The sequence below is a fragment of the Epinephelus fuscoguttatus genome, linkage group LG1 (assembly GCF_011397635.1).
Source record: "Epinephelus fuscoguttatus linkage group LG1, E.fuscoguttatus.final_Chr_v1".
Classification (NCBI taxonomy): Eukaryota; Metazoa; Chordata; class Actinopteri; order Perciformes; family Serranidae; genus Epinephelus; species Epinephelus fuscoguttatus.
In genome coordinates this window covers 4,937,182-4,946,762 of record NC_064752.1, presented here as the reverse complement: position 1 = coordinate 4,946,762, position 9,581 = coordinate 4,937,182, and the positions used below count along the sequence as shown (strand labels likewise).

The 9,581-nt window shown below is 38.5% G+C and overlaps 2 protein-coding genes across 2 annotated transcripts; both read right to left on the bottom strand.

Annotated features, from left to right (window-relative positions):
* Positions 1-1,115: 1,115 nt before the first annotated feature.
* Positions 1,116-3,357, bottom strand: LOC125897293 (butyrophilin subfamily 2 member A1-like). The gene is made up of 3 exons (XM_049590523.1): positions 3,076-3,357; positions 1,810-2,154; positions 1,116-1,672 (listed from the first exon to the last, which is right to left on the bottom strand). The coding sequence occupies exons 1-3, from the start codon at positions 3,173-3,175 to the stop codon at positions 1,653-1,655; spliced, it is 465 nt and encodes a 154-aa protein (XP_049446480.1). The 5' UTR covers positions 3,176-3,357; the 3' UTR covers positions 1,116-1,652.
* Positions 3,358-4,172: 815 nt separating this feature from the next.
* LOC125897289 (butyrophilin-like protein 1) lies at positions 4,173-8,702 on the bottom strand. Its single transcript, XM_049590511.1, has 3 exons — positions 8,381-8,702; positions 5,735-5,845; positions 4,173-5,530 (listed from the first exon to the last, which is right to left on the bottom strand). The coding sequence occupies exons 1-3, from the start codon at positions 8,697-8,699 to the stop codon at positions 5,448-5,450; spliced, it is 513 nt and encodes a 170-aa protein (XP_049446468.1). The 5' UTR covers positions 8,700-8,702; the 3' UTR covers positions 4,173-5,447.
* Positions 8,703-9,581: the final 879 nt, after the last annotated feature.

Sequence of the window (9,581 nt, the reverse complement as noted above, 5' to 3'; positions counted from 1 at the left end):
ACAATGTCAGTATAACTTTTTAAACTATTCTCAAAATAAACCTTTCACTTCGTTAACACTTATGCAAACTTAAGAGATGTTGGTGTGTAAACGTCTCGAGTTTTAATAAATGTGCAGTCCAACACATTAAAAGAAATGACCCCAGTCAGTTCAACGGTTTATTTATGCAGTCTATGATTTCCAAAACACACAGGCTCACAGACTCAAGTGTTTTTAATGATATCCGATCTGTGATCACATATAACTGAGAGGAAGAGAGTGACGTGATTAATATCAGGACTCACCTGGGATGTTTTCACCCAATCTGTTTTTTAATATTATAAAGCGCAGAGGTTGCACGCGACCCGAGTTTTACATGTAAAAATAACAAATATATACTCTACATATTTTCATGTTGACGGCAGAAGTCATTACAGACATATTACACCTCATCTGAAACCTTAAATGTTCGTTTTTACAACGGCTGTAAGAATCTGATTACAGGATTTACGACATCAGAACAGTGACGTTTTACTTTACGGCAGTAAACAGTTAGCAGCTTAGCTGTTATCCTGTCTAGCCGCAGTTAAAATGTATTTATAGGTATAAAAACAGACATTTATAGACAAACAGGAGCTCGTTTTAAACAACAAAATCACACCGATTAAATGTACCTCGTTTACGTTCAACCGGAAGTAAAAATAACGTGAATAAAAGTCGATTGTGTCCCTCGTTTAGTTTTAGCGCCGCTCGTCAAACTTCCAAAACAACGTATTTTCAGTCCATTTAAAGTATTGACAAAAGATTTGACCAATCATGTTCAGTCTCTCTGAAATCAGGAAACGCCCCGAAAACACATAAACCAATCAGCATCTTTCTACGACATAAAGGGACGAAACTTACGGACTTTTAACTCTATCAACCAATCAGAGGAGAGAATTCTTAACTGTATGTTATTGACAGCTGGTTTCATCCAATGGGAAGTCAGCACCGTGAAAACACGGTGAGTTTGGAGACACTTAAATTACCTGCCTGACCATATATGGAAGTTACTGTATGTGGACTTCCTGTGGTAGTGGGACACCCACATAACAGAGAAACTTTATTTATATGTTTATGGAGGCGAGATTCAATGATAATAAATATGTACATCTTTATTTAAATATTAAAAACATCTTTTTATAGTCACATTTAACACTTAGGGACATTTTTTCAGAATCATAAAGAGATTTATTTTCATCATTTGCTAACTTTGAAAAAGTTTTACAGAGCTCTGGAGTCCTCTGCTGGAGATGCTCTGTACTGCACTTTCTAAAATATCTCACACACACTTGTGTCAATCAACCTCAAATTTGGTACACACATTACAGACAAGTTGAGGGACAGATCCTGTGAATTTCAACCTGATGGCTCTTATTAGGACTGATTTACTGTATTTAAAATATGAAGTTAAAGGGTAAAAAACAAGAAAACTTCTATTATTTTATATTTAATATTTTACATATTGAACTCTGTCAGAGTCTGAAGTGAGATCAACACACCTGATGAAACCTACTGAGTGTTTGTTTTACAGTGATGTAATTTACATGTATCAGCTCCTCATGGTCCTGGTATTATACAGTTTAACATGTGAAGGTATTAAGAGACACAAATGCACATAATCAAAATGACCCTCAAGAGGTTAAGACACCATCTGAAAGGCAAAACAAAACACATGTTAAGACGCAGCTGAAGCCTTTACAATCAGAGAGACAGAAGAGATGATTTCATCGACTATAAACTGCTGAAATTTCATTAAATTAGAGGAAATATTTAATAAGATTTTCTCACCAACAACAAGCTTAATGTGGAACGTTTGACGTGGCTGAAGACGTGGAAAAACACAGGTGTAGTCTCCACTGTCGGCCATCTTTGTATTTCTGATGATGATGGAGGCGTTGCCGTGTTTCAGTTCTTCAGGAAAATGAAAGACTCGACCTTTGAACTCCTCACTCTGACCTGCTCGCCTGTTGTTGTAATGGATGCCTGCATCATAAAAGAACACCTCCTTGTTTTTTCCATCTTTCTGAGCAGCTTTCTTCCAGTCAAACAGTTTTGACTCAATGTTCTCCTTGGTGCTGAGGGAACAGGGTAAAAGAACATCTCTGTCTTGTTCCACTGTGACGACTGCTGGACCTGGAAGATACAAACATGTATTAATCAGTGTGTTTACATGCAGAGTGACGTGCACAGATAATTTGTGGGGCAGATGCTCAAGTGTAAAAAGAGCACCCCTTCCTACTAATAATCTTTGTGTGCTCCTAAAGCTGCCCTGCAGGGAGGTTTCTGTGTGTCTGCAGGAACCAGAAGGCTCTTGAGCCTCAGTACATACAGTACATTAGTGCACAGTAATGATCAGGGAAATGTCTGTCTAACTTACATATGAGGTGTCTCAGGATCTGTGCTATAAACACCCAGCAGCTGCTACACATAAACATTCACTTTATACATTTATCATTTATTAGTAACAGGCAACGACACACTGTGCACGCTTTAGTGTTCTCTAGAATAAATAACCATTTAAAGTCAACAAATCTTTAAACTGTTCTCTGAATAAATAAAATAATAAACCAACCAGTCTACCCTCCACCTGCCTCTATTGATGACAGCTCCCAAATTATAGATCCGATCTGTATTCAGAAGGTGATTTGGTGATCATGTCTCTGAACCAGGACAATTAACCTCTTTAAATGGTTTGACTGGAAGAAGCTTTGCTGGGAAACAGAGGCGCATTTCTCTCTGCAGGATGGACGACGCCCCGCTAAATACTGCGCAGCTCTATGATCCGACTGTCATTAATCAGAAGGAGGCTGCAATTCACCGACATCACCAAATATTGATGTGTCATCATTATTAGGATAGAAATATATATATGTCACATCTTCCTCTTCCTCATGTTGATGTTCAAATGGAGCTAAATGCGGATGTTGCACGTCTTATCGTTCTCCACCCACCGCTGATAAACTTGCCACTATTCTGTTTCCACACTCCACATCTTCACACACTTTTCATCCACTCACATACAAAACACTTGAGTCCAAACATTCATGTTCTCACCGTTTCCATCAGCTGACGTCATTCCACACCGAGTCACGACACACAGACACACGACAGGAAGAAGCTTCATAGTTGTTGAAGTCACCTCAACATTAAACATCACTTTAACATCACTGGAACGGCACTAACGGACATTTAACGGCTTCTGGCTGCGACACACACAAACCGACACACTTTGGATTTCTCTGCTTCAGAGACAACTGCAGCACTTCCGCTCTCACTCCTTCACAATAAGAGCGCCAGTTACAATATGATGACCTGTGAAATCAGGACCTAAACTGTACAAACTGTCAGAATATATGGAAAAAGGATTCAGATAATTTACTGTAATAAAAGTAATAATACAACACAGTGTATATACTCCACTAAAAGTCAACAGGCTGGCAGCTGACATTAAATTTACACCCTCAGTGGGAGATGTATCTCAGGAGATACAATTTCTAATTTGGAAAATACAGGTCATGTCTTAAAAAAATAAAATCATGAAACTGTATTTTTTAGCCAGGATACATTAGAAAATAGTAATGAATTAATTTTCCAAAATATCTATATGTGCCGGCCCATTTAAGGGTTAAGTAAGAGTGTATTATCAGCAAAATGTATTCAAAGGGATAGTTCAGATTTTTTGAAGTGAACTTGTGTGGGGTACCTGTCTATAGTCAGAGTGTTACCTACAGTAGATGTCAGACAGCACGCCTCCAGTTTGGAGAAACAGGCTGGAGTCTGACATGGAGGCTAAGAAATGTACTGCTGTGGACAAGATCAGCAATAAAATGTATTTTAGCCACCTGAAAAAAAAGTCCCACTTTAAAAATGTTAATATCAAAGTTTGAGCACAGAAACATCCAAAACAGTCACAACACACAGTTTGACATTTTTCATGTTTTATTCAAACGTTTGAACAGAAATGATGAAGCTCTGCCTGAAATTACATGATACCTGCAAGAGCATCATCAGAGAACAACAGAAACATCCACATGGGCTGGACAAAATAATAGAAACACCTGTCAGTGTCATGTGATACAATTGTAGCTGACAGACTCTGGCTTAGCACCTTAACAAATAAAAAGAAGCAGTACATGTTTGTCCCAGTATAGTTCAGTGTGTAACTGTAGCTGACAGACTCTGGCTTAGCACCTTAACAAATAAAAAGAAGCAGTACATGTTTGTCCCAATGATCAATATCAAAATAAACAATAAGTCCCATTATATTTCACTTTAGCTCCAAAATATTCACATTTCAGTCTTGCTCCATTTTAATTCTGCTGTGTTTTACTTTATTATTTTATTTCCATCACTTGTTCTATTCTCCTGCTTTACTGTCTCATTATTTATCACATGTTCATCAGTTTCTATGGAGCTGCATCTTATTCATCAGGTACTACAGTATAATGTCCTCAACAACACTTTGACTTGACACTGTGCTGCCTGGAATTAAATCAATCTAATAAAATGAGATAAAAATAATTAGAATACAAAATAAAAGAATAAAATCAACATAGAACAGAGTGCAAGAAGTCGCCTTTAAAGCTGCACAAGAGCTGAACTCAGTCACTATATACACATTATACATCAGAGTTCAACACAAACTGTTCATTTAATTCTCACAGAACTGTGAGGAGGAGTAACGGGGCGACACTCCCTCCTTGAACAGTCAGTGTAAAAGGGGCTCATGTTACTGACCTTTGTCTCGTTCTCATCACTGAACCTACATGTGGTCCAACTTTTATTTTGTAAGGCCAACAGTAATGCATATTAAAGTGCATGGTTCAGATTAAATAAACTAAGAAATGAAACCAAAATAAAAACTCCTGTGACTAAACCAACCTCATCACCAGACACAACATTCACATTTATATGAAACATTTCTAACAGATTATATTCAGTGATAATTCCAATAAAATGTGTCCTGGGGAAACTGCAGTGTGATAACTGTATAGATGAGGTCAGATGTTTGGGGAAAGATCAAACACATTTTGGTTAATGGACTGTTAGTGTTGAGCTTTTTGCCCTGAGTGTATTTTACAGGCAGGTACGCTCCAAACAAACTCATTCATACGACGTGTTGTCCGACAACCTCTGAGGGCAGAAGAGTTGTTGTGTTGTTCAGAACGTCCACACTCACAGACCCAGTGAAAAGTCAAGTTTCCAAATGAGGCTCAAAGTTTAACAGGATTTCCAGAAAACCAGCAAATGAAATACAAAGTCCTGTGTGTTTCCATGCACTAATGTTCTGTGAATATTTGGAGTCATCACTCAAGATAAACAGCAGATGGAGCTGATTCTCCATTAAAAGCATTCACAGAAGAAGAAGACACAAGATGAGGGAAATAAAAAGAGCTTCAGTCAAACCTCAAACCATGGAAAGATGTTCAGATCACAGGTGAAGTTTGTGGAGGCTGTAGCTGCTCTGACTGACTGACTGAGTCATTGAGGGGTTTTCTCTTCTCGCTGTCTGCAGGAAGGAAAACAACAACAGGTATATTAAAGAAAATCCAGACTGACTTGATCCTACCCTGAGTGTAAATACCAACAGAATGATTCATGTCTGAGAAGATAAAACAACTGTCAAGACTCTAAACATGAGATACATATAAAGAATCTGTTGTGTTGTCTGCTCATCATCAACATGTGGATACTGTCAATTATTTGAACTTACCTTCATGCTTTTGTGTGATAAAACGCTTGGCAGCTAGAACAACACCAACAACCAAAAGAGTGCAGAGAACAGCAATAACAACTGCAACAACAACCGTCACAATGGAGAGCCCTGAAACAGAAACAAAAACATTACCATTAACCCTGAGAGTGTAAGTGTACATCATCTCCATCAGACTGGACATCACAGTCTCCACAAAGAGAACAGCTGAAGGTGTGGATGCTCCTGAAATGTAAACTCTAAAGCTGTTAGCAGATAAAAACAGCAGTGGGATGAATGTCAGCAGGAACAGTGATGTCAGCATTGATCTTATGGACAGTTTCCTCCTGCTTGGCTGCACAGCTCACAGGTTGCTTCTGGTTTTGCTCTCAGTAGTGAGGAGGGTGATGTTGGAGCATCGTCCTCTTTCTGACACGTGTTGCTCATCAGGAGGAAGAATGTTTGAATCACTGTCCTGCCTCCTCCACTTCAGCCTGTTTACATCTGACTGCTGCTACACGGCTTCTCTACACCCTGAGCTCAGGCTCACAGGTACAAGTCAGTCACGGACTCTGGATTAACTCTTTGTTTTATCATACTTGTTGTCAGAGCTAATAAAGCTTTGTTCAAAGAAAATATGACACATCCAGCTGAACATGCAGCTGAGCTACGTTTATGTTTCACTGAGCAGGAAAAGTACAATTTACCTGAGTCTTTCCATTTTATCACACTTTATATAGGAACTAGTTACTTTGATCTCACACACAAAACATGTGATCGACTTCAGAAAACACTTGTTTAACATGTGATGTATATTGAGTGAGAGTTAAACTGTGTGCTGATGTTTGTTGATTCATGTTTTCATCATCACAGTTTGACAAGTGGAGCTTGAACACTAGAAGTCATTTGACACCAGTGTCATGTCAGATCATTCTCTATTAGCTCTTCTACTCACTCTGAGCAGCTCACATATTGTGTTTTCTGTAGACAACAATCAGCTCCTCCACAGTTACATGGACTAGTTAGTATGTGCTCATATTTCTAACAACAACAATCAGAAAGCTTTTCATTGCCAAAGTATTATGGGAATTAGAGCAGACAACAGTACAGGCCTTGTTTAGTTCATGTTGTGCTCTCAACTGTAAAGTAGAAACAGACTGTAGAGAAAAGGAGGTGAGAATCAGAGCTGACCTTCAGTCTGTGCATGACACTGAAGAAGGCAAGGAAATGACATTTGGCTTCTTTTATGGTGTCATATGGAATAGTTTGTGTTTTGATACTATGAGTGTGACGCTGCACAACACTTGTCAATGTTCATCATGTGTGTCCTCAAATCTTTCCTCTGAAACATGTTTACAGACAGTAAATGTAACACTGTGAATGTGACTGCACATCATGTACAGCACATATAGTATTAGTGTAGAATCACAGCTGGAGATCATCGTCACAATGATTCATGATGTTCATGCTCCTAAAAGGTGAATTCACACTCAACACAAAGTTCACTTTTGTCTCCATTTCATCTGTGAATCTGACTGTTGGACTGTTTTTACACTTTGTGTTTATTCAGCACTAAAATACTGACCACACAGACGTTAGCTACAGCTGGCTGACAACGTTCACACTGACTGTGTGTGTGTAACAGTTCATACTGAACTCAGATGCATAAAACTCTGTGTGGATTCACAATGAAAACTGTGTGAACACATAAAGGCAGATATCATACACATTCTTCATGTCAGATTTATAAAGCTGTGTGTAGACCTGATTCTGCATGTGCATGAACCTCATTTCCACCTCCACAGTTCGCCATAAATGGATGTAGAAACACCCTTAAACATTTGTTTGCATAGCAATACTTCTCCTCCACCTCTCATTCGACCCATCAATAAGAAATACGACAAAGAAGTGCAGTTACACTGACTGTGTTGCATCAACAAGGTTTTCCAACAGTGCCAGAGCAGCCTGCATTACACACAGCTGTGGATATTTATAGTGTCTGTATCACTAACTTCATCACGATATAATCTCAATCATCATTATTATTAAACATCAGAAGGATGATGAATGATTCATTCATAGAGCTCATGTTGAAACTGACTTTACAAAATGCTCCAGAGGATCAAATTAAACGATCACTGACGGGGAGATGAATGGAAATAAAAATGGTGATGAGTTCATCGCTCATAAATAATTAAAAATTAAATGTATAAATGCGCCTTTGATTGACATTTTCCTGAACGCTGTGTAAGCTGCAAAAATAGCCTGATAACATAATCAGTGAATTTGTTAAACAGCCTTGAAACAATGTTCTCAATCTCTCAACTTAAATTTAATCTCTTTGTCATTTCACATATTTCACAGCTATCTCAGCTAAAAGTGTCCGTACGTCTGGTCTGAACAATGTGTGAGGTGACACAATCTCACTCCACATTCCTCCTTTATAAATACCAGTTTGTGTGTGGGAAAAGACGCACACATGGTATTTGTGCATACACACATAGTTTACACATCTGACCCCAGTTCTTTCTGTTATTTCCCTCCAGACTCTCTCATTCTTCTCGTCTCATATCTTCATCAGAATTTCCTTTGTGTTCAGTTTGAACACGTGTTAACACATGAACAGTTCAAATTATTTGAATATAAAAACATGAGGAAGAATCTTACCCCCGATATACACATGAATCTTTGCCTCAGTCTGATGGTTGATTTCCTCCTGTGTGACCACACAGTGATAGTAGTCCGTCTTGGTCACAGTAGTTTGGAGGATGATGTCATAGCTGCCTCCTCTGTCTGTGACCTGTGGTTCTTCAGCAGGAAGTTTGTTTCCAGAACTGTCCTTCCACTCTACTTTAGGTTTTGGAGAAGCTCCATTAACTTCACACTGTAGCCGTGACCAGTCTTTTGTTTGCTCAAGTGTAGTGATGAATGGCTTTAAAGCTGCACCTGTGAACATTACAGAAATGACAGAATATGAAAAGGACATAACAGCAGTTTAAGATGAAAGAAAAACACATGAAATGGAGGGAAACAGTAAAGCCTCATACTTCAAACACATTAAACATCTACCAAAAGTCTGGAAAGTATTTACAACCACAAACACTATTTCTGACTCACATCACGACAGAAGCACAGACACAACGTTTCATGGCACATTTGTTGTGCTAAATAAATAAAGTTGAAATGAAATCACAGAACATTTGTTGTCTGAGATGTAGAAAATATTTTCTGACACTAACATAATTTAAAAATGTGTCTCAGTTTAATTTGATATCACTTTACTATCAGAAAAAAATATCTGAAATTTGTCTTACGTGTCAGGATGTCAAATGTTTCAAAAAAATACAAAACAACATTAAACCAAACAACACAACCTCACCACAAACTCTACAAACACATCAGACGTTACAAAAAGCAGATGCAGTTCAACATATGAATCGTTCCTTATTACATTCAGTGTCTGACTCAGGCACACTGAGGCTACTTAGAAGTCCTACTGTGATTTAATAAGTTGACAGACTGAGGAACAAATGAGTTCATCAACCTGTTCAGTGGAGCCTGTGGGACTCTAAATCTCCTGTGTGATGGCAAAATGTAATTCTTCAAATAACGTGTGAGAGGGGTCGGACGTGATATTATGAGCCAGAGACAAAATTCTTGGAGTAAACGCAGCTTGAAAACTTGACTCAAGTGTTTGACCCACAATCTTTGAGCAGATACGCAGCAGTCTAGCTTTAAGATGAACACAGAGACGACCAGGGGCCCAGCTTTCTCTGGGGCCCTGTGACTCAGTCATGTTAAAACTCACAGCCGTTAATTCAGCAGATATTTCCATATGTTATACATAATGTGTCACTTGTTGAGCCAA

What these genes read in the sequence shown, in the direction of transcription:
- LOC125897293 (XM_049590523.1), bottom strand. Translation starts at nt 3,175, where the DNA reads ATGTTTAATGTTGAGGTGACTTCAACAACTATGAAGCTTCTTCCTGTC. An exon ending in GACGTCAGCTGATGGAAACG is followed by an intron (nt 2,155 to 3,075) that starts GTGAGAACATGA and finishes TGTATCTTCCAG; the next exon opens with GTCCAGCAGTCGTCACAGTG. An exon ending in CCACATTAAGCTTGTTGTTG is followed by an intron (nt 1,673 to 1,809) that starts GTGAGAAAATCT and finishes TTTGCCTTTCAG; the next exon opens with ATGGTGTCTTAACCTCTTGA.
- LOC125897289 (XM_049590511.1), bottom strand. Translation starts at nt 8,699, where the DNA reads ATGTCCTTTTCATATTCTGTCATTTCTGTAATGTTCACAGGTGCAGCT. An exon ending in GATTCATGTGTATATCGGGG is followed by an intron (nt 5,846 to 8,380) that starts GTAAGATTCTTC and finishes TTTCTGTTTCAG; the next exon opens with GGCTCTCCATTGTGACGGTT. An exon ending in TATCACACAAAAGCATGAAG is followed by an intron (nt 5,531 to 5,734) that starts GTAAGTTCAAAT and finishes TCCTTCCTGCAG; the next exon opens with ACAGCGAGAAGAGAAAACCC.